Source organism: Capsella rubella, unplaced genomic scaffold (assembly GCF_000375325.1).
Source record: "Capsella rubella cultivar Monte Gargano unplaced genomic scaffold, Caprub1_0 scaffold_2, whole genome shotgun sequence".
Classification (NCBI taxonomy): Eukaryota; Viridiplantae; Streptophyta; class Magnoliopsida; order Brassicales; family Brassicaceae; genus Capsella; species Capsella rubella.
Genome location: NW_006238922.1, coordinates 11020765 through 11045920, shown reverse-complemented (window position 1 = coordinate 11045920; position 25156 = coordinate 11020765). Strand labels below are relative to the sequence as shown.

The following is a 25156-nucleotide window of genomic DNA, read 5'->3' as shown; positions in this document are numbered from 1 at the left end:
TCATGATCCCAATGCCATTTCTCTATATAAATGTCTCAAGCATGTGATGATGAGAATACACAAAAACCATTCTATACCAACTTTACAAAATTACTAACACCTTTCTTTCTTTTTGAATAATAGTAACACCTTGGTAAACTGTTATCATTATAGCACATGGCTAACTTGAAATTCTGGCTATGCTTATTGTTGATCTGTGTTTCTTTATCGCTTTCATCAGCGTCTCGACCACTGCAGCAGCGGTCTCCAAAAGAAGACCGGATTAAAGGAGGACGTATGATGAGAGAAGCAGAGAAAGTGTTGAAAGCGAGTATGGAGAAGCTAATGGAAAGTGGTTTTAATGAGTCCAAGAGACTAAGTCCTGGAGGTCCCGATCCTCGCCATCACTAAGCACCTACTCTCCTAGTTTTTAATTCGAGGATGTATATTTTGTTCTTGATCAAGAGAACCGGTTTAGAAGAAAACATATATCCATCCTTTGTTCTTTTCGTTAGCTTTGTTTGTTCGTTCGGGAGTAAACCAATAAATTATTGATGTATCAGTTCGTTAAAGATTTATGAATTATGCATGCTTCAGCTTTACGTACCCTATACATTCTAGTCTATACTCTATAGTAGTGTAGTAGAGAGGGCTTCACGATATAAAATAGTAAAAGAAAGGGTTAAGAAATAGCATGAAAAGGGAGATTGAATTAATTTAAGCTATCTTGTTATTTAATTCTCTGGTGGCTCGTGTAGATCATAAACGGTATAAAATATTTTTGGAAAGTTTATATTATAGATGGACACTTTCCATTAGTTGTGCACCAAGATTAGAAAAAGACATATGTATATATAAAAAGAGAGAAAAAGATAGTGATTGAAGTAAAAAAAAACAGTATAAAACAGAGATCTGGTTATAAGGAAAACTATACTTATTTAAGATCAAGTCAACTTCTTCTATTTATATCTATACTTATTTAAGATCATGTCGACGTTGAGACCTCAAAAACTATAAAATGCTCTCTAAGAAACCCATGTCTCCCATTTTTCATTTCCGTATCTTATTTTTTCGTTACACATCCACAAAAACTTACAAGTCGTCCCAAGAGTCCCAACCTTGAGCTTGAGTATGTGTTATTGAAGAATATGAAAGTGTATATTTAAAAAGATCAAATAATTAGTAATACAAGAAATAATTTAAGTAACTTACAAAAGAATCTTTAACACAAAAAAAAAGAACTTACAAAAACTAGGAAAAATGAATTTAATTATCTGTGGGAAGAGGATACTGACAATACCTCTCATCCTTCATACACATAAAGAATCTCTCATAAGCCGAAGCCATTTGGGTCGACGTAAACATGGAAAGAGCGTATTCCTTGCAAGCTAGTCCTTTCATCTCCAAAACACTAGACCCATCTCTTACAACAGAATCCAAAGTATCAATAAGAGATCTCACGTTTGGAGAAAATGTGTACCCAAAACGCTCATCCACAACCACTGTCCCAACAATGCTTGGATAGTTAGGTGCTACGACCGGTTTCCCACACTGCATCGCCTCAATGATCGTCAAATCAAGTCCCTGAGGTCTCAACGTCGGATTCACAAACACATCTAAAGCGTTGTAGAAACCGGAGAGCTCTTCTGGCTCTAAAGCTCCTAAAACCCTAACGTTTTCACCTAATTCCGCGTACCTTTTGCCCCAAGGACCAGATCCAGCCACGAGAAGATACACTTGCGGATGCGTTTTAACGATAGAAGCAAACGCTTCATAGAGAAGTGGATGTCCTTTGTCTCTCACCAACCGTCCAGACACACCCATCACGATAACTGTCCCATTACCATCAGGAACACCGTGTTTCACCCTGAACTTAGCTCCAGACTCAGGGGAATACACAAACTTGGTCTGGTCAACGCCGTTGACTATTACATGAACGTTTCTCTTAGGAAGCTGATAGATGTTAACGAGAACCTCACGCGCGCTGTTGCTTATGCAAATGTGCTGTTTATATTTCGGGAAGAATCTGATTTCGTCGACGAGTCTAGGCATCGTTTGCTGAAGATCAGCGCTAGGTCGATCATTCGAAAGCTCTTGGAAAAGACTAGAGTGCATAATCTCGTACCAGATTCCGTGCCATGTCACAGCTATGTCACCGTTAGGCACCATTTTAACTCGCCAGTGAGGCAGAGAAACACTCTCAGTATGAACATAGTCGAAGGGATGATCTACACCGTTGATTCTATCGAAAATCTCAAAAGCTTGAGAGTGGTTGAGTGTGCCATGTCCGTTTGGAGCAAAGTAGACATGAAGATCTCCTCTGTTGTGATACTCTTCTCGGTTACTTCTGTCGGAAGAAACCGTGAAGACGTGGATCTCGTGACCTCTTGAGGCGAGAGAATTGTAGAGAGTGTAAGCGTGACGCTCCATTCCTCCGGGGATCGAACCAACGGGCCATGATTTGCAAAAGACTGCGAGTTTGAGCTTCTCTGAGACTGGCCCGAGAGAGAGTTTGTTCCAAGGGAACGTAAGGTCTCGAAGATCTCCAGCGAAGGGAGGACTCACCGGTGAAAAGGTCACGGGAGAGTAGTCAAACTGTGAGAAGAAGATGTAGTAAGAAGAACAGATGATGAGTGCCAATGTAATGATTGTTGTGAACTTGAATGAAAAGGAAGTGGAAGAAGACAGACTTGTTCTTGAAGAATGATTCTTGAAGGCCATTTTTTTGTTTTTGGTTTGCCTCTTTTGTGAATTTGATTGTAACTACTCTGAGGTTGATTCTTTGCTTGAATTTCGGATCTTTCTCGAGTTTTTATATCAAAGTTTCGTTTCTCAATGAAACCGCACATGGTATAGCTGATTTTTATATGCTTTCCACATTCAATTAAGTCAAATCTCTCCTAATCAACTGAGATTTGATACTAAACCGGGACATTATATCTGGTTTCTTTTTTTCCCCGGTTAGTTACAGTTTATTTCAGACACGTAGGCGTGTTATTACCCCCGTCATATTTTACACATGTGTAATTCCCCTAATTTCTCGGGTTCCTTTATGCGCGTGAGATAAAGCGCGTGTGTCTCGCGACTCAACCAATTGCTTCCTAGGGTTTGTTTCGTCGTTGCAATCTCAGTCAATGTTGATGATCCACCGATCCTACAATTCACACAATATTCGATTCCTTGTTTGAAATCTGCAGTGTTGGCGCTGTGCGTTAAAACCCTAGAAAACCCTAAAATTTCGTTCAGAGATTGCCAACGAAGGTAATGGCGTCTGGTCATATAGCCGGTGGTGGAGTTTCGAAGACGAAGCATAAAGGGAGTGACAATGGCAACAAAAGCCAAAAACGTTCGAAACCCACGATGGTGAGGCCGATTCCGCTCGTGTCTCCGTCTAATTCGCTTGGTTCGGAGGATAATCTTCAGATGATGAAGATAAGTTTGAGCTCAATTTCCAAGCTTGAAGTTAGGAACTTGAAGCGGAAACTAATGGCTGAGCTTGACGAAGTTAGGAGCTTGATTAAGCGGCTCGAACCACAAAGTAACTCCGCCGGGGATTTTCAGCCTAGGTCGGCGGCGGAACCGCCTCTGTCGAACAAGAAGGTGAAAACAGCAAACGGTGGTGGTAAGAAGGGTGGAGTACACGGAGCAGCTGCTGATAAAGGTACGGTTCAGATTCTGAAGAGCTGCAACAATTTGCTTACAAAGTTGATGAAGCATAAGTCTGGATGGATTTTTAATACTCCAGTTGATGCCGTTGGGCTTGGTTTACATGATTATCACAATATAGTTGAGCAGCCTATGGATTTGGGAACAGTAAAGACTAGGTTGAGTAAGAGTTGGTACAAGTCACCTTTGGAGTTTGCTGAGGATGTGAGACTTACTTTTAACAATGCGATGCTGTATAATCCTGTGGGGCATGATGTGCATGGTATGGCTAAGATTTTGTTGAATCTGTTTGAAGAGAAATGGCCGCCGCTTGAAAAGCAGTATGAGTTACTTAATAGGAGGCAACAACCAGTTCGTGATATTGATTTCCATGCTCCTGTTTCAACGAGCACTCATAATGTAAACCCATTACCGTTGCCTGCTCCATCACCTTCCTCGTCTCCTCCTCCTCCTCGTCCTCCTTTGCCTACAGTAGTTGAAAATAGGACTCTGGAGAGAGCAGAATCTATGACAAACCCAGTGGAACCAGCAGTTCTAACTGTTGTCCCTGAGAAGCCTGAAAAAGAGGATGCGTCTGGAAACAGGGACCTGACATTTGATGAGAAGCGGAGACTTAGTGAGGACCTTCAGGATTTACCTTATGACAAACTAGAGGCAGTTGTGCAGATTATAAAGAAGAGTAATCCAGAACTTGCTCAACAAGATGATGAGATTGAGTTAGATATTGATAGTCTTGATCTCGGAACACTTTGGGAGCTTTACAGATTCGTCACTGAATATAAGGACAGCTCGAGCAAGAAAAAGGAGCAACTGGCATTGGGCTCAGAAAGAGATGCTGAATCTGTTCACAATAGTGTCCAAGAACTGGTGAGAGCAAATAATTAGTTGTTATTAACTTCTCGTACTTCTTCATATATAACTCTTACTAGGCTAATATTATGATGTTTCTTCTTCCGTCTTCACAGAACAATCTAACAACTGGCCTTAAATCCCCAAAAGTTACTGAATTAGGTGAGTTTTGATTCATAAGATAGTATCAAACTCTACTATATTTGTCATTAAACCCAATGCAATAACTCTTCTTTAATTTGTTTTTGACACTTTAAAAGATCATGTGGCATCCCCTGTTCGACAAGAAGGAAATGCTGGTGGATCAAGTAGTTCTAATAGTTCTAGTAGTGGCTCAGGCTCGTGTTCTAGTGGTAAACTTCAAAACTGGTTTACTGTTCTTCCCTTATCAACATCATATTTATTCACATTCCTCATTTGTTGTGCAGATTCTGATAGCGACAGCTCAGGGCATGGATCTTAATATGGCAATTAACCAAGATGGTGAAAGTATTTACTATTTAGCATAGGTGGGAGCCATCATGTAGTCGAACTTTTTGCATCTTATATAGTAGCAAAGCTAGATTGCCTTTTTCCAGCTTTTCCCCCATCGGATTGTTTCTGTATTAGGTTCTTGTCAACTGTACAGCAAAGTAAACTTTTTTTAAGTGTTTTGTTTCGGCCTTGTCATTAACTGAGCAGGCTTGTTCTTAATTGTTTTGTGGTTTTACATTTATAATTTTTCTCCTATGGCCATTACTGGATTTTCTTCAATGACCAGTCTTGCTGGGCCAGATCAGAGAACAATTTGTCTTCAAAATCCAAGCAGACCTTTGTGGGAAAATTGTTGGTTTTTAGTTTTCGATCGGATTACTATCTTAGATGCAGCTAACAACAAAAGAAGCGACACGCTACCTAATGTAGAAGGATCACCAACTGGTGGTTGCATGGAACAAAGTTTTTTTTTTTTAATGCTTGTACGTGAAGATATTGGCTTCTTTCAAACATTCAACATAGATTCATGACCTCAACAGCAAGAAGAAGAAGTTCTAAAGGAGCTAATTCTTCCATTAATTCTGTTTCAAATGTCGGTCCAAACTTCTGCAGATTCGCGGATTATTCAATCTGTCTTCCAAGTTTTGCTAATTAGTCTTCTAGTTCTAGGATCCGGGAGGTGGATCCTTGATGAACTAAAGAGTAACGAGAGTCGACTATTCCAACTCTATGGTATCAGACAAAGAGAGGCAGTTTTCGTCACCAAAGAGGATCAGCTTGATGAGAGCTGCAATGTCTTTGAAGGACAATGGGTTTGGGACAATGTCTCTTACCCTCTTTATACAGAGAAGAACTGTCCTTATTTAGTCAAACAAACAACATGTCAACGAAACGGACGGCCTGATTCTAATTACCAGAACTGGAGATGGAAACCAAACTCATGCGACTTGCCCAGGTAACAAAGAAAAAGCGTATATGTTGATTCTTGCGAATCCAAGCTTGAGAACTGTTTAAAATCTCTGAGATGTTCAGGTTCGATGCTCTGAAACTGTTAGACGTGTTGCGAAACAAAAGACTGATGTTCATAGGAGACTCGGTGCAAAGAAGCACATTCGAGTCAATGGTCTGTATGGTACAATCAGTTATTCCTGACAAAAAAAAGTCTTTTCACAGGTTTCCTCCTATGAAGATCTTCAAAGCTGAGGTACATATATAGTTTTGCTCCTAGTAAGAGATTTTCAATATGAATGGTATAAGAAGACAAAGATAGTTTCTTATACCAAAGTGTATGCAATTGTCAGGAATACAATGCATCCATCGAGTATTACTGGGCGCCTTTCATCGTGGAATCAATATCAGATCATGCAACTAAACATACAGTACACAAAAGGTTGGTTAACCTCGACGCCATTGAAAAACATAGCAAGAGCTGGGAAGGCGTTGATGTTCTAATCTTTGAGAGCTATGTATGGTGGATGCATCAACCTAAGATCAATGCAACGTAAGCTATATAAGCTATATAACGCATAAGCCATATTTGAGTAGCTTGCATTGCAGAAGAGCCTAGAAGGAAAACTTATATGTAGATATGTATATGAAGGTTTGGAGATACCAGTGAAGTCCGAGAATACAATGTGACGACTGCTTATAAAATGGCGTTAGAAACATGGGCCAAGTGGTTTAAGACGAAGATCAATCCCAAGAAGCAGAGAGTTTTCTTCACGAGTATGTCTCCGACTCATCTATGGTATGTTCCTTCAGAACACAAGACAGAAGATATAAAACACTAACATATTATAGATAGTCTTTAAGAGAAAACCTATTCAATTTCCAAAGACAAGGAGAGTGATTTTGGTGTGTGATATTTGCAGGAGCTGGGAGTGGAATCCAGGGAGCGATGGAACCTGTTATGATGAGTTATATCCAATAGACAAACCATCATATTGGGGCACAGGATCAAATCAAGAAATCATGAAGATAGTTGGTGATGTTCTAAACAGAGTTGGAGAACATGTCACGTTCCTGAACATTACGCAACTCTCAGAATATAGGAAAGATGGACATACGAGTGTATATGGAGAACGGAGAGGGAAGCTCTTGACAAAAGAACAGAGAGCTGATCCGAAAAACTATGGAGATTGCATCCACTGGTGTTTGCCAGGAGTTCCTGATACATGGAATGAGATTCTCTATGCATATTTGCTACGCAGTCACAGCAATTCCTTCTGATCCCTTCTCAGGGAATGTCAAGTTCAAATTTATGAAATTTTGCCAACAATGGGTTTTTGACCCAAAAAAAATTATATTTTGGAGAGCAGACTAGGAGGATAATATGTTTGGTTATTCACTATCAAAAAAAAATTCAATCAGAGAGCAGATTAGCTCCTTTATGTTTAAATAAGGTAACGGGAGTTTCACTCAAGAGTCAAGATAAAACACAGGCCGGATTTTTAACTTAGTACTATATTAGGTGAACAAAAATCTCATAATAGCTCCCACTGGGAATCTTCTGATTCAAGTAGGAGTGAGCTTTTGGAGTCCATGGCTTCCACTTGTTTAGAGTCTTCCCCAGTGGCCAGATCAGAACCCATATCCGCGTCTCCAAACCAAACTGCAAGTTGCTCATATTCCTTCTCTCTTCTTCTTTTCGAAGTTAAAGCATCCAAGATCTTTCCCTGACAATGATAGAAAAGGTAAAATTAGGCAATAAGAGATAATTAATGCTTCCTCATAGGATAATGCTAAGGTTTTTCTAAGACTAATATCAGTCAGAACAATCTGTAATCAAGATTAGCATTCACTAACAACAAACTAGTACATTACCAAAACAAAAAAAACAAGAAACTAGTTTTCAGGTAATGCCAACGTTTTTTCTAAGAGGTTTGATCATTAACGATCGTGGAAACTAAATTTTAAATCTAATATCATTCAGAACAATCTGTGTAATCAAGATTAGCATTCACTAACAAGAAACTTGTTTTCAGGTAACTAGCATTCACTAGCAAGAAGTAAGGTTCAAGTTTATATCATCTAAGAGAGAGGGAGAGAGCAAATTAGAACCTTTAAGGATCTGAGTTTCTTAGTCCTAAGATGCATTGCATAAAGCATACTTTCGTCAACATACGAGGGGGCTTCTCGAGATTCCATGCCGTACAATGCATTGGTATCCAATGGAGCAATGGTCCTAACAAGCATTGCACAGTCGTCAACATACGAGGGGCCGTCCCGAAAGTCAATGCAGTACAATGCATTGATATCCAATGGAGCAACATCAGATTTGCCATTCATCACATCATCTGGATTTTTTTAACAGAAATTACACAAAAAAATTTGTTGCACATGTTAGAAATAAAAGAAAACGTGTAAGGAGACCAATTGAAGGTTTTCAAACTTCTAGTGAACAAGAGCACAAGCAAAAATGTGTAGAACTTCAAAAACAGAGGAAAAAATAAAATTGAAGCACTAACCCGCATTAGAGGATCTCGTGTTTGTCACATTATCTTGAACATGCACATCTGTAATCTTGGTGGCGAGTGAATCATTTAGACTTGAATCATTATCCGTAAAGATTCCAAGCGCAACTAGAACGGGGTCATCATTACACTCTACTACTGTCCCAAAACTTTCCATAGAACATTGAGTAGATTGAGATTTTGTGGAAACAACATCTTTGCACGAGTCATCTCTAACTTCTTCTACACTTTCCCCGACTGGAGAAACTGAAGGGTTTCCAGGAGAAAATTTATAAGGGATGAAAGTATTAGTGATCCGAGACTCATCATCGATAAATATTGGTACTTCATCACCAAGAGTAGTGGTTGATGTCAAACTAGCATCACAGTAGGCTTTAAGCAATGTAGCTGTAGAGAGTATTCCTCCATCAGGCAAGGAGGTTTCAACTCTAACTTCTTCTACAACGCCTGGAAATAAAGAAGAGATTCCAGGAGAAGACGTCTGAGTGGTTAAAGTGTTAGTGATCCGAGACTCATCATCAGTAATGATTGGTTCTTCATCACCAGTGGTGGAGGCTGATGTCAGAGAAGCATTACAATACTCTTCAAGCGATGGAGATGTAGAGAGTGTTTCTTCGTCAGACAAGGCCGATGAATTCTCCTTAAAACCATCTTCTTGAGCTAAATTATCCTTTAAAGTATCGCCTTGAACTCCTTCCTCGACCAGAACATGTCCTGAAATGTCAAAGTGCTGATGTGACGGTGGATCAGAAGGACTTTTACACATCGGTGAATCAACAGGGTCATGGTGTTGCTGCAAAATAGAAGCTTTGGAAGAACTGTCCTCTGCGACTTCCTTTGGTTGATCAGAAAATTCCAGAGATTTCAAAGTGTAAGTGATATGAGACTCTTTGTCAGTAACTTTTGATTCTTCAGCACCAACAGTAGCAGTCAGATTAGCATCATGATACTCTTCAAGCAATGGAGATGTAGAGTGTGTTTCTCCATCATAATAGAACTGAGACTCTTCATCAGTAAATAATTGTTCTTCATCAGCAAGAGTAGAAGTTGATGCCGTCAGATTTGCATAACAGTCCTCTTCGAGCAATGGAGATGTGGAGACTATTTCCCCATCAGGAAATGAGGAGGCTGATAAATCCTCCTCCAAGATATCTCCTTGAACTCGTTTCTGAACCACAACATGTCCTGGCATGTCAAAGTCCTGATGTGACGGTGGAACAGAAGGGCTTTCACATCGCGGTGAAGCAACATGATCATCATGGTGTTGCTTCACATTATAAGTTAGGGAAGAAGAGCGTCCCTCTGCTACTTCATTTGGTTCACCTCTAACAGATTTAAACCCCGGAAGATCACTTGACTTCAAACATAGCGTGCTCTGTTTCCCAACATAAGAAAACCATTATCTCATCATTCTCTCTACACTCTAAAACATCATATTACTTATATAGTTAATATGACAATCAAACAATGTAGATACGTACCTGAGAAGTGAAAGAGTCAACCTCAACTAGTAAAGTTTCCAACTTGTTGTAGATTTTACTAAACCAAGCTCTTCCTTTAGATTCTGGTCCCATGATTGCTCACGCTATACGAAAATTATGCAGCAAAAAGATGAATTCAGTTCCTAAAAAATCGAACCATGATTCAAAACGCAGATGGATGATAAGTAGATGAAAGTTTCAAAAAAAAAAAAAAAAGGTCCTCACTAAATAATACAGCTAAAAAAGACCTGAGAATTTTGCCATCATAGCTAGTTCTCAAAATTATATCGAGACTTTAGCTATTTTACGGGAAAAGATGAATAATAACTATAGACAACTCTCTCGAATTTGTGACCAAAAGCACGATCATCGGTGAAGAAAAAAGAAACTCATAAACCGACGCATCGAATTACATTAGGAAAAAGAAGGAGCCTTTGAGATGAAAAAACCGCAGAAGGAGGTGAAAAGTAAAATAAACCCAGAAGACTGGAAGTAAACATAGATTGAGAGAAGGAGAAAGGTTTAAGAAACTTACCAGAGAAAGTGAGAAAGAAAAGAGACTACAACATAGGAAGAGACGAGCAAATCGTAAAAAACCTGAACAGAATCATCATAATCTCACAACAATCAATAATTATAGCTTAAATAAGATTTTTATTGATGGGGTTTAAGATTGTTTCACATTATATTAAATATTAATTAGTCAACATGGATTTCCAGTCATGTATGGGCCTTAAACGGACTTTTATGAGGTCGATCGACACCTGTCTTTTGTCGAATCTTAAAAAGGCTTTGAATTTAAGGCCCAATGTAAATTAAAGTTAGTTATAATATGGTTCAATGTATGAATCATGCGCGCCACACAAGCGAACAAAAACATGATCATGTCATGTGTATGCATACGTTTTGTGGAAGAAAGAAGAATGATCCAAAAATAAGCAGACGTGGACTATGCCACGTGGACAAAAGAGGCATGGGTCTGACGATAACTCTTACATTGGAGAGTGTGCATCTGGATGATCCTTCTCCATCATTCCTTCCATCCTTAACATTATTTTTTTTAATGTTATTTAAAAAATTTGTTGAAAATTCCATTCACATTTTGTGATATGTGTAATGTGTGTGTATATATGCAACTCTCTCAACACATAACCTACATATTCAATTATTCATACACATTGTAATCAGAAGATCAAAGGATATTGACATGGCGACTTCCACCTTCTCGTCTCGTGGTGCACAAACCATGAATATCATGTTCGTTAAGTAAGTTTACATTCGGAATTATCAATAAAAAAGATGTTTCTATTGATTCCTCTAGTGTGTTATGCATATATTGATTCTTATATCATTAAATTATTACTTCTGATTATGTTGTATAATTATATATGAAGTTAATAACAGATGCACTTGAATGTGTATAGGCCAATGCTTAGGAAATCGATTCACAAGAAGAGTGCGTCGCACGACATAGTGAGGGAGACGGCCAAGACGGAGGGCTCGGGCGCCGGAGAGGAAGTAAAGACGATGAGAGGCTTCTACGGCGCCGGAGAGACGTCGTCGCCGGCGAGTAGTTGGGTGCCACATGAAGGCACGGGAATATACTATCCAAAGGGGCAAGAGAAGGTGATGCAAGATGTGCCTCCTCCTCCAGGTGGCAGCCACGCGGACGAGCTCGTTAATTGGTTCTCCTGATCCATTGTCCAGTGTCACACTCTTGTCATCATCTCTCGATCTCATCTTAAACTCTCTATATTGTTTGTCTATTGTTGTAAGGGAAAAACATTAAAAATATATGTGTAAGTAAGTGGATATGTATTGTCATGTGATCAATGATAATGAATAATTAATGATGATTATAAAAACGAGTCAGGTACCAATGCATGGACCATGGAGTATCAACGCTGCCTTATCCAACTAAACCTTTGTGTACAATAATGTTTAGTGTCAATTAAGCTTTATCCAAAACCCAACGAACATAGTTTACTAATTGGAATTGTTATATATAGTTTAGAGATACATCTATTTGCAAGTAGCAACAAGTGGGACCAAAACTATAAGTCTTTTGACTGCAAGAACCACAGAATTAGCCACTACTATCAGACAAGAACACAAGAATGGATTTCAACAACAAATGGCTCTTCTTCTTCAAAATCCTATCTTGGGGAGAAAAGTATAAATTTTTTAATTTTAATAGAAAAAGATAGAAGCTTTAGTTGTGTTAGTGATTTTGGGGTTTGATGGCGCTTGCAAACATATCACTGCGTTTCAAGTTTCCACCTTTACAGTCTTCTTCTTCTTCCACATTAATCTCTCCCAGAAAACTCTCTTCGATCGTTTGCTGCAAACCCTCTTCTAATGACGGCGGCAAAGTGGCTAATGAAGGTGGCGCAAAGCCGCGGAAGAAGCTGTCGGAGCAGTCGTCGTGGGAAGTAAAAGATTCTGAAGGGAAGGATTACCTCTATAGGCTTGGCGCGGAGGCTGATAATGTTAACATAGCCGTGGGAGCACGAAGCGGCATGATTGATGATGTATTCATTGGAGACTTCCTTGGAAAAGATTGTAAAGTCTCTTCTTTTTGAAAAAAAAATCCCATTTTTTGGATTTTGGTTAAGTTTACAAATTCCCATTTTTGACTGTAATTGTGGAGTTAACAAAGGTGTAAATCTGCTAATCTGTTAATTTGCAGCTGATATTGTGTTTGATTACCGTCAGAAGGCGACGAGGTCATTTGAATATCTTCAAGGAGATTATTACATTGCCCCGACGTTCCTGGTAACTCTTTAGTCTTTACAAGAGCAGCATGAGTTATATACTAAGCAAATGATCTTCTTCTAGTTAATTTCTTGTTTTGATGCCTTTAGAATTATATCCAAAGCTTTAATTTGTGGTAATGTGTTATCAAGTGTCTTATAACATGGTTCTTCTTTCTTGACAGGATAAAGTTGGTAAGTTATCTTGAGCTATAAGCCTTGGTGAAGATTAAAGGGGAAAAAGGAATACATTGGTCACAAGTTGGATGATAGGGTTCATATTTGATTGCCTAAAAGTCTGGAACTTTTGATTCATTTGTGATATTTCTTTCGTCCTTTTGGTTTACCTTAACATGTCGATTTTCGTTTGATTTCTGTAGCGGTCCACATTGTGAAGAACTACCTTGCTCCTTCTCTAAATATAAAAATCCCATTGATCTTAGGTAATGAACCTCTTCTGCTTCTCTGTTTAGTATCAGTGTTTGAAATTTTTGCTACCATCTCTTGATTATTGCAGTTTTTGTTTTTGGGCTTGCTAGGTATCTGGGGTGGTAAAGGACAAGGCAAAACGTTTCAGACTGAACTAATATTCAAAACCATGGGAGTTGAGCCAGTTATAATGTCTGCAGGAGAGTTGGAATCCGATAGAGCTGGTGATTTCTCCAACTTTGCTTACTCTCATTTCGCCAGGTTTATGTAGTTAATCATTTCCTAGGACTTGGTTGTTTTCACTGACCATCGTGCTATATTTCTAACATTCTGTAACAGGGGAACCGGGAAGACTCATACGTGACCGCTATCGAACAGCTTCACAAGTCATTCAAAATCAAGTTAGAAGCTTTTCTTATCATTTGTAGTCTTGCTACACCTATTTATCTATGTGGGTGTGCCATGAACGTTGATGGTGACTTGTAATGCAGGGGAAGATGAGTGTTCTCATGATCAATGATATTGATGCTGGCCTTGGTAGATTCGGTAAGAAGCCATATTCCAGATAACTTTGAGCGATGTTGTGACTGCTCTGTTTTTTTACTTTCCGCAGAGGTGAATCTTAACCGAGTCTATTGTTCTCAATTTAGGGGAAACACAAATGACAGTGAACAATCAGATAGTTGTCGGTACTCTGATGAATCTTGCGGATAATCCTACAAGGGTAAGTGTGGGACAAAACTGGAGAGAAGCTGACGTTGTAAATAGAGTTCCTCTTATTGTCACAGGGAATGATTTCTCAACACTGTATGCTCCACTGATCCGTGAAGGAAGAATGGAGAAATTCTACTGGTAATTCTAATTCACAGCTTCCAATCCATTTTCCTGCAACTGAGTAATCCCTTCTGACAAAAAGCTTAAGTGTTTTGGTGCTGAAATAATACAGGCAGCCAACTCGTGAAGATATCGTAAACATTGTTAGCAGAATGTACGAAAAAGATGGAATATCGCGGAAAGATGTTATGAGCATTGTAGATACATTTCCAAATCAAGGTAAATAAATCACTATCTCAAATGAGTAATACAAAGGACAGTTCCTAACCATTTTTATCTTTGTGCCAGCACTTGACTTCTATGGTGCTTTGAGGTCACGCACATATGATAGGTCTATCCTCAAGGTAACCTCAGCTATGAACCAGCTAATAATAATTAGAACTCTGCAGTGAAATGGCTAATCTTTTTGTTGTTATAGTGGGTAAATGAAGCTGGAGGAATGGAGACTCTAGGGAAAACTCTTCTCAGACGTAAAAAGACCGAAGATGTTCCTCAATTCATTCCCCCTGAGGTAATTGCTTACAGGCTTCTCAGTGATCTTTCTCTCAAAACTTTTAAGCTCTGGCTCCGCTGAATATTTATGATATGGTGTGAACAGCAAACGATGGAAGCATTGCTGGAATCAGGATACTCACTGATAAAGGAACAAAAGCTCATCATGGAAACAAAGCTTTCGAAGGAGTACATGAAGAACATGGACGATTAATACCAAACAAACATTGATTCATTCTTATAGTGAGTTTCAGTGAACAAAAAACTTCAATCCTGATAAGACGTCCCAAAAAGCTTAAAGCATGAGCAAATCGCTTTATAGAGTTTGTTATACCAAAACCATGAGCATTGAACCTAAAGCCGATGTGGTGGCGATACATAGATTAGATGTGTATGCATTATCCCATGACATGCCATACACAATTTTCAAAAACACAAGAATTTATCTTACTGTGACAATGGAAATGGTTTTATAACAGCTTTGTATGGAATAGATAAACATACTCAGATCATCCAAATGAACCATGACATTTCTCCGATCCACAGAGACATCTCCTCTTTCCATGTAAAAGGCTGTCATCTCTGGCCTCGGACATAGGAGAAACCCCATAATCATAAGTCAATTCTGCCATTGGAGGAATGTGACGCATGGCAAAGAATGCAATGTGGATTACTGATTCACCGTTTCCTTCACAAACAATTGGCTGCCAAAAAACATTGGGGGAGCAACTATGGTTCATGAACCGAGCGACATTTCCAAATTTCTTGGCACTGATTAGGAGTGGTGATGGGAGATCAAACTCCTCGGGAACTTCATCTAAAGGATCCTCATCTACTAATGCAGGCTCATAATTCCACTTAAACGAGTTATAAACACGTGATGTATCAAAGACGTACTCATCCTCATCTTGGTACTCTCTAAGCATGCCTTTTTCTTTGAGCTCACCAGCATATTCACATATGAAAGAACCAGCACGGATGGAATCCCACGAACGTAAACCCCAACCACGATTTGCTGTCTTAAACACTTCCAGGTGGGATTTTAATCCTGTCTGAATCACTTTGTTTTTGCAGTTGGCATTACATGGACACGTTGGGCCACACTCATATATCATAGGCCTCCGAGAAACGAGCATAACCCCATTAAGGTAAGGGAGATCACCACCATTCTTTCTGATACAAGAGCAGTTAAGATCTCCTGGTGAACATGAGCCACTGCAGGAACAACCAATTGTGGGTTGAGTTAGTTTAAAGGACTCCGAGTATTTTAGAGAGGAGATATAGGTAAAATAAGCAGGGCCCTTCTCCTCATCAACGTCATTCACAAGTGAAACAGGTTTACTTTCAGCTCCTGAAGTGAGATCTGGAAGGATAAGGCCTGGTCTTGTAGTCAAACCTTCTTTCCACTTATGCACAGATTTCCAGACACCAAAAGCAGGTGGTTGACCAGGGAGTCTCACCAATTTATATTTAAATGTATTGCAACCAGATTTCCCTTTCTCTACCCATGACTCTGAAATAGAATAAAGCCCATCATAGATATAGATTTTTCCTGTTTTATTAGCTGCATCCTCCTCCCCTCTTATGACTCTTACTCCATTGCCTTTCCTTAAACTTTTCTCTAATGCTAAATTACCCCTTTCAAGCTTTTGATCAGATGCTTGTCCGTTCTTGTCTGCATTGCCACCTTGTCCACTGTAAATTAAGGACTCAGGATCCTGGGCTTCACCGTCATAACGTCCAGAGGAAACAATGCTAGTTGCTAAAGGCTCATCATCTGAGCCGACCTTGCCAGTTATATAGTCAATGCCAGCCATAGTCTGCATGTGAAGACCCACTAAACACATCTCTATCCTGGAAAAGAAAATATCTCCAACCTCAATTCCAGGAACCGTCCCAACTCTCTTCTTGGTGTTTGTCCGCACCCCATTGCTCATCAGAGTACCTGCTGCTTTCGAAGTGGCGGCCTTTGCATATTCTACTTGGCTGAGCCGCCTCCTAACTGCATCAAAACGCATCAATACACTACTTACTAAGTACCCATTTCCATCTTCTCGCTCTGCTGGACTGATCCCACTATCAAACTCTGCACTAAATCTTTTCACTACCTGAACATCCAAATTCGTCTCTTTGGCCGCAGTCTTTTTCTCTTTTTTCTTCACATTACTAGTTCCCTTAGGTCTACCAACTCTTCTTTTCATTCCATTGGAGCCGCTGGGGCCATTTGATTCAGTAGGTGTATTATAGGACCGAAGAGGTGGAACAAACGATGGAAGAGGTGTGTCCTGAGATTGGTTGAGATCTGGAGTATCTTGCGTTGGTTGTTGCGATCCAAAGGGGAAGAAAGGAGAATACCCAGTTGAAGAAGGACCAAAAGGTGGACAACCAACAAAAGGTGGACCTTGCTTACCATTTGGAAAAACAGGTTTCAAACTTCGCAGTGGTTTTACATCTAGCACTATTGACTTGTCATAATGGTTAGGATTTGGAACAGTATTGACCCCTGGAACTCTTTCCATTGCTAAATAAACTCCTGTCAAAGTAAGAAAAACGGATAAAGGGCCAACATTTGGATATTGTGCTCTGAGCCTCTGACCAAAGATTAGATTAGTATGAAAAATGAGACAGTAGTGTGTTATCTCCCACGTACCTATATCAAGCTGTCAAATCAGATAAATATCACAAGAACGCCATTTACTGCATAGCCCTCTCGGACAAACCTTGTGAACTTATTCTCTGAAGTACTAAAAGTGGAAAAAGAGTACAAAGAATCAGTTACAACAAAAGCAGTTCATTCTCACAATCATCATACAATTTACAAAGAAAAAAACTTTAAACAATCAGTTCCCAAAATGAAAACTTTGCTATCAGAAAACAAGCAAAGTATCCCTCAAAATAAAGCCTAAATTGCATCTAAAAGCCCTTCGTACGGAACACATAGGAGTTTGTTCTGTTAGTTCATAACTTCATACATTATTCCACCCAAAATGTAACAAATCATCACCTAAGAAGTCAGAATCATTGAAGCCCACAAGCACCACCAAATCTTTAATGCTTAGGGCAACCAACAAAAAAAAGAAATCCTTTTGTTACATCAGGACCCCAAATTTTTATTTAAATTCGTAAGAAATCAAGCGAATTCACAAACAGCATGCCGTATCCGGACGAACCCTTGATCCCAAACTGGAACGTACTAGTTTTAGATTCACCAACAATACCGAAAACAGTATCTACAGTGCACCATTCATTTATACATAATTCCAGATTTCAACTTTAACACGAAAGGAACAAAAAAGACAAGAGATTGTCACCACTCACCAACCTCAAGAAGCTGAGAAATAAAAAAGCCTCCGAATTTAGAGAGAGAGAGACCTGAGTATGATGAAAGGGCAGAGACGATTTCGACGAGAGAGAGAAAGAGTGAAAAAAAGCAAGTAAGTGGCAACGTGTACAGACAGAGACGTCTTTCTTTAAAGCATTTTGAGATTTGACTATTTTTGCTCAGATGAAAATGAAATAAGCAAAGACGTTACTGTTACAGAGTATACGGTCCGTTAGATTCGTGCCTGCGTCATCTCCGCCGTCAAAAACAAATTCAGGGCCTTGAAAAAGATGAAATTTTTCTTACACAGCCTATCCTCTTTACCTCTTCTTTTCTTTCGATCGTCGTGTAACTGTTACCATTTCAAAACTATTTGTTTGTATCCTCCGCCCATTTACCAATGATATAAAAAAAACCCGATCTTGGTTTATTCAAAAGATATTTGAATGTTATTTCAGTAGTTCAGAATTGAGTCATCATGTTATTAATTTTGCTTTTTGTTGCATAAAAGGATATCAGAATCTTACACAAGTTAGTCTTACCGATTCTTTAAAAAATTCAAATACAAGCTAACGTAAAGCTTGAATCTAAGCTAACAAGAGAGCCTCCCTGAATCATTCATCTGTATTGTTTGACCATAAGAATGTCAGAGCATAATCTTTGAGGCACTTGTTGCAGTTCTTTACCTTCTTGCCATGCCTGTCCTACGCATACACCCGGCCCAATATGCCGTATGTATATGATGACACTGTCGTTGAATGGGTACGGATGCTTTGCTGCAAAGAAAAACAGATGAAGCTATGGGTTAGAAGATACCTTCTTGTCTTTATGCTATTCTCAGACCTGAGAAGTAAGAAACTCATATTATGTGTTTCTCGTTTTGCTTTACTAAAATGCTCATTGCTCCAAACTGAATGATATTTCAATAGAAACTTTTTGGTTTTATGGAAGGTTTTGCAAAAGAAATGCTCAGAACTGTGAATCATTGAATAAAGTTTCAGACCAGCGTAACCAAGTGAGGACCAATAGTCTGTCTCTGCAAGGAAAGTGGAAATGGCTAATCTCAAATAAGTATAGGCAACGAGTCTTACATGGACGAGGAAAGCCTTGTGGGTAATCTTCAATAGCAAGAAGCCCATCGCCGAATTTGCAGGCTACATCACAGGGTTCCTCTGTGGCCATTACTTCCATAGCTTCTGTGACCTCAAAGTATAGTGGACTAAAAGCATTGGCAACGGTGGAAACTACTGGTCCACCTGCAGGATGGCATTTCATGAGATTTTTATGTTTTTGCTGTAAATAGTACAACAGAGGTACTAGCATTACAATCACTTATGCGGAAAGATTTTTATTTAAGTTATAAAGATGCATACAAACAATAATGCAACAATCGCCCATGGGAGTAGGAATAAGTCGCACATGTTTCAAAATTTATTGCAGGCAGCTGAGTAAAAGGTACTGAACAACAGGCCATATTGAAAATCGTTTGTCTTGATATCAACTAACTATGTCAATCCCAGTGAGATAAGCTCACATTTTATCTGTACATTGTTAGATAGAGTTCCACATTAATAAGATATGCCTTAAATGTTGGGATTATAGTCGCAGCAACTGCAAATGAAAAAGTGTTGTTTATTTTGAGAGAAGTATTAGTTGGGATCAGGACTCACCACAAACACGCCCATAGGTCTGACCGTTGTTGGAGCGAAACACAGCCTACCAAGTAATAAAGAAACTATGTTAAGAAAGATAGTGCATGATAGATGCTGCCGAATGAAATAGGTATGGAATCGATATCAGTCTGACTAACCATCTTGAAGAAATTTATCCAAGATATGATTAGTGGACCTAAACAATAAGAGAAGAATACTTTAGAAGTTGTTAAGAACATATACTTTAGTTGTTACGAATATCGACATAAAGATGCATAACAATACGCAGATAACATATAAGTTCATTCATATACGTAGGGGCTCAGACCTAAAATGGATTACCCTGACTTGTTCGGCAGCTAAAGTATTCAAGTGAAATTTCCACATCTCCAGTAGAGAATAACTTGGATGCAGTCATTTTGGCTAACTTTGGATTGTCGTAACGAGTGCTTGCTATTTCCCATGCTCTGGATATAAGCCTGCATACATACACTCTCATGAAGAAGTTGTACATGCCAAAACATGCACCAAGTTTTCTTTCCATGTAAACTGCTTTGGCATATAAATTTAATTTTTTCAATGAGACATAAGTAAATCCATGACATAAAAACTAAAGATTAATAAGAGTTCAACAAGAATGACCTCGGCTCTAATAATTGCAGCAAATGGTGGCGCCTCTCTTCAGGGATGTCTTCAATCTTTTTCCTGTACAATATTAACATTATTAAACAGTCATCTTAATATTTTATAATACGCCCTATGAAATCTAACAGTGAATTGCATGAACTAGTGGTAGGATAACTCCAGGTGATTGTGTCATTTCATCCTCCTGCTTTGAGATATATAACATCATTAATTAACAGGTCATTGAAGAGCAACCCCGAGACTATACTAAATCTCGTCTTGAAAAAGATTAACACCCTCCACGAAAGATCCTATTTACTATAGCAAACCCGCGCAGCCAAGTTAGGAGTAACAGTAAAACTGAGACTGTAACATGTATCTGATAAAATTCCAGTAAACTAAAAATGCACAAGCCAGTTGCTTAGACTGAATTAATGCTGGAAGTAAATCAACCGAAGCAGACTAACCATAGATAAGCAGCCGGGTTATATGAAGCAGGGTCCAATGGAATCAACTCCTTTGGGGGATCAAGAAATGTCACAACATCAGATTCATCAACATAAACCCTTTTACCAGTAGGAAGAGTTTCATAGGGTTTCTCATCCCATGGAGATTCATATCCTCTCCCACCATGAACAGCCAGAACCACACCACGGGACAACCCTGTAAAAATCCAAAATATATCACATAAATCTCTCTCTCTCACTCATTTTTATTTTCTCTTCAGAAACCCAATAAAAAGACTCAGCAACATATAATCAACAAGGAAACTGCAACACAAGAAAGGCCTGAACTTTCATCTTCTAACATACACTACTACACACAGTCACCTCAATTTGATATCACCAAGTAAGTAGAAGTGTGTACAGGATTATGTTTTTAAAAAATATTAAACGAAACGAGAATAAGAACTTGAGCTCACTGTTCGAGAGAGGAAACCCAAGCTGCGGCTTTCCGTTCCGGCGAATTGAGCCACAGACCGCCGGAGTAAGTACCGGAGTCCGTGTAAGCCAACTCTCGCGGACTGCCCCTATCTTCATCTCCGGCCGAACCAAAAATTTCCCCAACAATTCTTTTGAAAATAAAATTAGAAAACAGAAATTGGATAAACGATATTTTTATTTCACAAGCACGGTTACAATTAAAGGGCCGTCATTGGGCTTTATATAAGCCCATATTTTACATTATTGGCCCGAGTTACATAACGCGTAAGTATTACGATTCCTTCCTTAGACAGATCAACGAGATTACCGAACTGAATCAGAGGAGCAGCTTCTTTCAAGATATTTCACATCTTCCAACAGTTTCACCGCATCTCTCATCGTTGGTCTCATTGCCGGATCTTTCTCCGTACAACTCAGTGCCAGTTCCGTCACTTGAATCACCTGTTCCCTAAGACTCGAATCCAGAAGCTCGTCCGCGAGAATCGGATCCACGATTGTTGTCACCATGTCTTCTACATTCTTGTCTCTGCTGCTGCTCAACATTGATCTGACCCAGCTTACTATATCTGTACTGTCCGGGAACGATTTGTCCACAGCTTTCTTCCTTGTTACCAGCTCGAGCAACACAACTCCGTAACTGTAAACGTCTGATTCTCTTCCCCTCACGGTTTTGAAAGCGTTTTCTGCACAGTTTTATGGTGGATTTTAGCCAATGATCTAGCGAAAGAAGAAACAGAGTATCTATACAACAAGTTTACTAGTTTAACTAACTCCTAACAGAATTTTAACCAGGTAACTAACTCAATTTAAACACTAAACCAGTCTACTATGTATAATGCATTACCTGGCGCGATGTACCCGGTGGTGCCTGTGACAGTTGCAGTTGAAACCGTTGAGTCATCAAGAAGGCGAGCCAAACCGAAATCCCCAATGTGAGGCTCCAAATCTGAGTCCATGAGTACGTTCTCTGGTTTTATGTCACGATGAACAATCGGGGGATGACAGTCATAGTGTAGATAGGACAGTCCGTGAGCGACACCAAGAGCTACGTTGTACCGTGCAGACCAATCTAGCTCATTATCTTTTGGACTAGCGCCGTGGAGAACGTCGTATAGGCTTCCTTTGGGCATGTATCTATACAGCATCAAACCGTCGTCTTTTCTCAGCCAAAACCCTTCTAACTTAATCAGATTCCTGTGCCTGACTTGACCAATTGTATCAATCTCTCTCATCATACTCTGGTTTGCGCGGATGTGAGATGCAAAGACGAGTCTCTTCACAGCGTAGACCTTCCCCGAGCCCAAAGAGGCTCTGTAGACAATTCCGTGAGCTCCTCTTCCAATGATGTACTTTTCATTTAGATTGTCAGTTGCTGCAAGAACTTTGTTCAGCAACAAAGATGGGCCTTCCTCCTGGGTGAAGACATAAGCATCTTTCTCTGGTTTTCCTTTGCGACGGTGTAGGCAAATGAAAACAAGGGCAAGAACCACAACTAAGACAAATAAAGAGGATATGACCGCTATAAGGGCAATTTTCCAGGTGCTGAGGCCACTTTTCTTGGTTTGATCCGCGCAGTAATTTAACCCGCTGAGGTTGCTAACAGAGAAGGAATGTGGGACACAGAGATTGGGATTTCCTGAAAACAACGACATATCAGAGATCAACTCTTTCTTCAAGCTTACCGGTATTGAACCACTGAACTGATTGTTCGAGACATCAGCGCGCAGCAACGAAGCAAGATTTCCAAGAATCGACAAAGAGCCTGTCAAATTGTTGTTCGATATGTTGAGTCTTGTTAGTCTGCCAAGATCTCCCAACTTGACTGGAATTACACCTGTCAATCTGTTTCCGCTAAGGTCCAAATCATAAGTCAGAACCTCTATCAACCCAAGCGAGGAAGGAATCTCACCACCAAAATTATTTCGAGCAATCTGCAGAGTTGACAGCTTTTTAAGCTCAGGAAAGAACTGTGGAATACCTCCCGAAAACCGATTATTGCTGAGAACCAAAGTCGACAAGTCTTTCCAGTTGCTAAAGTTTGAGGGAATTGAACCGTTTAAAGAGTTGAATCCAACATCAAAAGTCAACATCACACAGTTAGATAGCTGAACTGGTAGAGAGCCTTCAAGAAGATTACGCGAAAGATTCAAATAGCCAAGGTTTTGTAGATTCCCAAGCTGTGGAGGTATCTGTCCTGTGAGTTTGTTTCGAGAGAGGTTGATGCTCGAGAGGTTCCTACAGCTTCCGAGGCTGCGCGGGATTGGTCCTTCAAAGTTGTTGCTATTGAAGTCAAGAAATGAAAGGCTATGATCCTGAGAGAACTCAGGAAGAAGACCTGAAAGGTTGTTTTCTCTAAGGATGAATCGCATGATGGTCTTACAGTGACCAATAGAAGTTGGTATTGTACCGTGAAGCTGATTAGAACCCAAATTGAGTATTTTCAACTTCCTTCCATGACATAGATTCGGCGGTATCTCTCCTGTAAGTTTGTTACCAATAAAGTCAATCTCTTCTAAACTGCTGTTCACACCTAAACCCGGAGGTATGGGTCCGTAAAAGCTGTTGTTGAAGAGCGTAGCGATCTGTAGACGCTTCATCTTGGTCATTTCCATAGGTAGCTCTCCTGTGAGATTGTTTTGATAAACTAACAACTGCGTAAGACTCTGGCTCTTCCATATCTCAATAGGAATCTCACCCGAAAACCGGTTTTCGAAAAGCTCTAAACTTTCAAGATTCTTCAGCTTCCCCAATGTACTAGGTATCTCCCCTCCAAGCTGGTTATTGTTCAGCTTCAACAAGTTCAAGCTACTACAGTTCCCGAGCTCCGCGGGGATACTCCCAGAGAGACGATTCTCGGAAAGGTTTATATCTGTAAGCTTCTCCAACAAACCCAGTGAAGGAGGGATTGTACCTGACAAGTTACCATCCACAATGACTAGAGCGTCAAGGTTAGTGCAATTTCCCAATTCAGGAGGGACACCACCTTCGAATTTATTGTACGACAAATCTAAAGTCAACAAATTCTTGCACTTGGCTGAGCCCAAACGAACAGGCCCTCCTAGACTGTTGTTACCAACAAACAGATCAGTGAGATTCCCCAAAAGATTAAGACTTTCAGGTAATGAACCAACCAACTTGTTCCTGTGCAAATACAGAATCTCCAGATTACTGCAGTTCCCAATCGACTCAGGGATGTTACCAGATAACTGATTCGCAAACATACGCAGATCCACAATCTCCTTAGCCTCACCAACACTTTGAGGAATCGGACCGGTTAGATTGTTATACTCGAGATTTAAAACCTGCAACTTCGGAATTCGAAACAAGGATGCAGGCAACTCACCAGTGAGAAAGTTTATGTAAAGATACAGCAACTCCAAGCTCTTCAAGCTACCGAGAGTATCTGGGATCTCACCAGAGAATCTATTTTCAGACAAATCTAAAGAAACGAGCTTGGTACAGTTTCCTAAAGTGGAAGGTATAGTCCCAGAGAAATTGTTACTACTCAGATCCAAAATCTCCAAGCTTTTGAGCTCCCCAATTTCAGGACCCAATTGACCTGAAACGCTAGATCGAGTGAAGTTGAGAGCCACAACGTTCTTAGAATCATCACAAGTGATACCAAACCAGTTACATGGGGTGGCTTCAGATGCGTTCAGCTTCCATGTCGAAGTTACTCGGGGTGGTACTTTGTCCAAATGCTTCAGAAGCGAGAGTAGAGCTAACCCATCTGAGTTTAGACAAGAAATAGAAACGAAACGGCTCGAGAGAAAGAGACAGAAAAGTAGAAGAATATTGAACAGCCCAAGATTCTTCATCTGAGATTAATAAAAGCTAAGAAACATGCTCTTGTTGTATCAAATCAAAAAATTGGGATGATTTAAAGCTCAAGCCTCAGCAGAATAAAGCTTGCATGTAAGAAACAAGAAGAAAAAGGACAAAACTTGATTGACGGATAGTAAGCAACTGATGATTCTTGCCGTTATTTATGACGAGACAGAGACGACATGTTTGGTCTTGTATCAACAACGAGATTGTATCAATCTTCAACGCGTTTTCTTTTTGCACGCCGTTTCTCACTCGGTCTTCTTTATTTCCGTTTTCAGACACACGTGTTTTTATAGAAAGAAGTCATCTCTGTTTCTTTGATTCTATCATTTATATATTCTTACAACGTTGTCTTT

The 25156-nt window shown here is 39.7% G+C and overlaps 10 protein-coding genes across 16 annotated transcripts; 5 read left to right on the top strand and 5 right to left on the bottom strand.

Annotated features, from left to right (window-relative positions):
• Positions 1-87: 87 nt before the first annotated feature.
• On the top strand, positions 88-493 carry LOC17894597 (CLAVATA3/ESR (CLE)-related protein 1). Its single transcript, XM_006301437.2, has one exon. It carries the CDS (start codon positions 157-159, stop codon positions 388-390), a length of 234 nt encoding a protein of 77 aa, XP_006301499.1. The 5' UTR covers positions 88-156; the 3' UTR covers positions 391-493.
• A 752-nt stretch (positions 494-1245) lies between these two features.
• LOC17894063 (phosphatidyl-myo-inositol mannosyltransferase) lies at positions 1246-2700 on the bottom strand. Its single transcript, XM_006301066.1, has one exon. The coding sequence runs from the start codon at positions 2698-2700 to the stop codon at positions 1246-1248; it is 1455 nt and encodes a 484-aa protein (XP_006301128.1).
• A 397-nt stretch (positions 2701-3097) lies between these two features.
• Positions 3098-5247, top strand: LOC17896541 (transcription factor GTE3, chloroplastic). Its single transcript, XM_006302140.2, has 4 exons — positions 3098-4512; positions 4611-4656; positions 4755-4847; positions 4923-5247. The coding sequence occupies exons 1-4, from the start codon at positions 3244-3246 to the stop codon at positions 4955-4957; spliced, it is 1443 nt and encodes a 480-aa protein (XP_006302202.1). The 5' UTR covers positions 3098-3243; the 3' UTR covers positions 4958-5247.
• Positions 5248-5429: 182 nt separating this feature from the next.
• LOC17894719 (protein trichome birefringence-like 31) lies at positions 5430-7369 on the top strand. Of its 2 annotated transcripts, none has more exons than XM_023788358.1 (5): positions 5430-5923; positions 6142-6172; positions 6270-6469; positions 6569-6715; positions 6840-7369. In XM_023788358.1, exons 1-5 carry the CDS (start codon positions 5559-5561, stop codon positions 7195-7197), a joined length of 1101 nt encoding a protein of 366 aa, XP_023644126.1. In that variant the 5' UTR covers positions 5430-5558; the 3' UTR covers positions 7198-7369. The 2 variants fall into 2 exon arrangements, with proteins under 2 accessions (XP_023644126.1, XP_006302323.1); XM_006302261.2 differs by having other exon boundaries at positions 6001-6172.
• On the bottom strand, positions 7297-10544 carry LOC17895040. 3 transcript variants are annotated; one of them, XM_006300800.2, is made up of 5 exons: positions 10458-10544; positions 9923-10026; positions 8436-9816; positions 8029-8264; positions 7297-7643 (listed from the first exon to the last, which is right to left on the bottom strand). In XM_006300800.2, exons 2-5 carry the CDS (start codon positions 10013-10015, stop codon positions 7452-7454), a joined length of 1902 nt encoding a protein of 633 aa, XP_006300862.1. In that variant the 5' UTR covers positions 10016-10026; positions 10458-10544; the 3' UTR covers positions 7297-7451. The 3 variants fall into 3 exon arrangements, with proteins under 3 accessions (XP_006300862.1, XP_023644125.1, XP_023644124.1); XM_023788357.1 differs by lacking the exon at positions 10458-10544 and adding an exon at positions 10148-10391; XM_023788356.1 differs by lacking the exon at positions 10458-10544 and adding an exon at positions 10171-10391.
• Positions 10545-11070: 526 nt separating this feature from the next.
• On the top strand, positions 11071-11802 carry LOC17895031. The gene is made up of 2 exons (XM_006302967.2): positions 11071-11188; positions 11347-11802. Exons 1-2 carry the CDS (start codon positions 11130-11132, stop codon positions 11615-11617), a joined length of 330 nt encoding a protein of 109 aa, XP_006303029.1. The 5' UTR covers positions 11071-11129; the 3' UTR covers positions 11618-11802.
• A 194-nt stretch (positions 11803-11996) lies between these two features.
• LOC17894587 (ribulose bisphosphate carboxylase/oxygenase activase, chloroplastic) lies at positions 11997-14769 on the top strand. Its single transcript, XM_006302235.2, has 12 exons — positions 11997-12484; positions 12612-12697; positions 12861-12870; positions 13056-13118; positions 13215-13328; positions 13444-13505; positions 13596-13650; positions 13755-13956; positions 14051-14157; positions 14227-14282; positions 14357-14449; positions 14537-14769. Exons 1-12 carry the CDS (start codon positions 12163-12165, stop codon positions 14642-14644), a joined length of 1278 nt encoding a protein of 425 aa, XP_006302297.1. The 5' UTR covers positions 11997-12162; the 3' UTR covers positions 14645-14769.
• Positions 14770-14778: 9 nt separating this feature from the next.
• On the bottom strand, positions 14779-17855 carry LOC17896195 (histone-lysine N-methyltransferase, H3 lysine-9 specific SUVH3). 4 transcript variants are annotated; one of them, XM_006301033.2, is made up of 3 exons: positions 17749-17855; positions 17081-17174; positions 14779-16963 (listed from the first exon to the last, which is right to left on the bottom strand). In XM_006301033.2, exon 3 carries the CDS (start codon positions 16947-16949, stop codon positions 14940-14942), a length of 2010 nt encoding a protein of 669 aa, XP_006301095.1. In that variant the 5' UTR covers positions 16950-16963; positions 17081-17174; positions 17749-17855; the 3' UTR covers positions 14779-14939. The 4 variants fall into 4 exon arrangements, with proteins under 4 accessions (XP_006301095.1, XP_023643038.1, XP_023643040.1 ...); XM_023787270.1 differs by having other exon boundaries at positions 17753-17847; XM_023787272.1 differs by having other exon boundaries at positions 17081-17166; positions 17749-17828.
• Positions 17856-18210: 355 nt separating this feature from the next.
• On the bottom strand, positions 18211-21084 carry LOC17894056. Its single transcript, XM_023787273.1, has 8 exons — positions 20951-21084; positions 20496-20691; positions 20047-20109; positions 19747-19883; positions 19563-19600; positions 19423-19468; positions 18844-19008; positions 18211-18528 (listed from the first exon to the last, which is right to left on the bottom strand). The coding sequence occupies exons 1-8, from the start codon at positions 21066-21068 to the stop codon at positions 18371-18373; spliced, it is 921 nt and encodes a 306-aa protein (XP_023643041.1). The 5' UTR covers positions 21069-21084; the 3' UTR covers positions 18211-18370.
• A 45-nt stretch (positions 21085-21129) lies between these two features.
• On the bottom strand, positions 21130-24941 carry LOC111831870 (leucine-rich repeat receptor-like protein kinase PEPR1). The gene is made up of 2 exons (XM_023787268.1): positions 21817-24941; positions 21130-21655 (listed from the first exon to the last, which is right to left on the bottom strand). The coding sequence occupies exons 1-2, from the start codon at positions 24788-24790 to the stop codon at positions 21276-21278; spliced, it is 3354 nt and encodes a 1117-aa protein (XP_023643036.1). The 5' UTR covers positions 24791-24941; the 3' UTR covers positions 21130-21275.
• Positions 24942-25156: the final 215 nt, after the last annotated feature.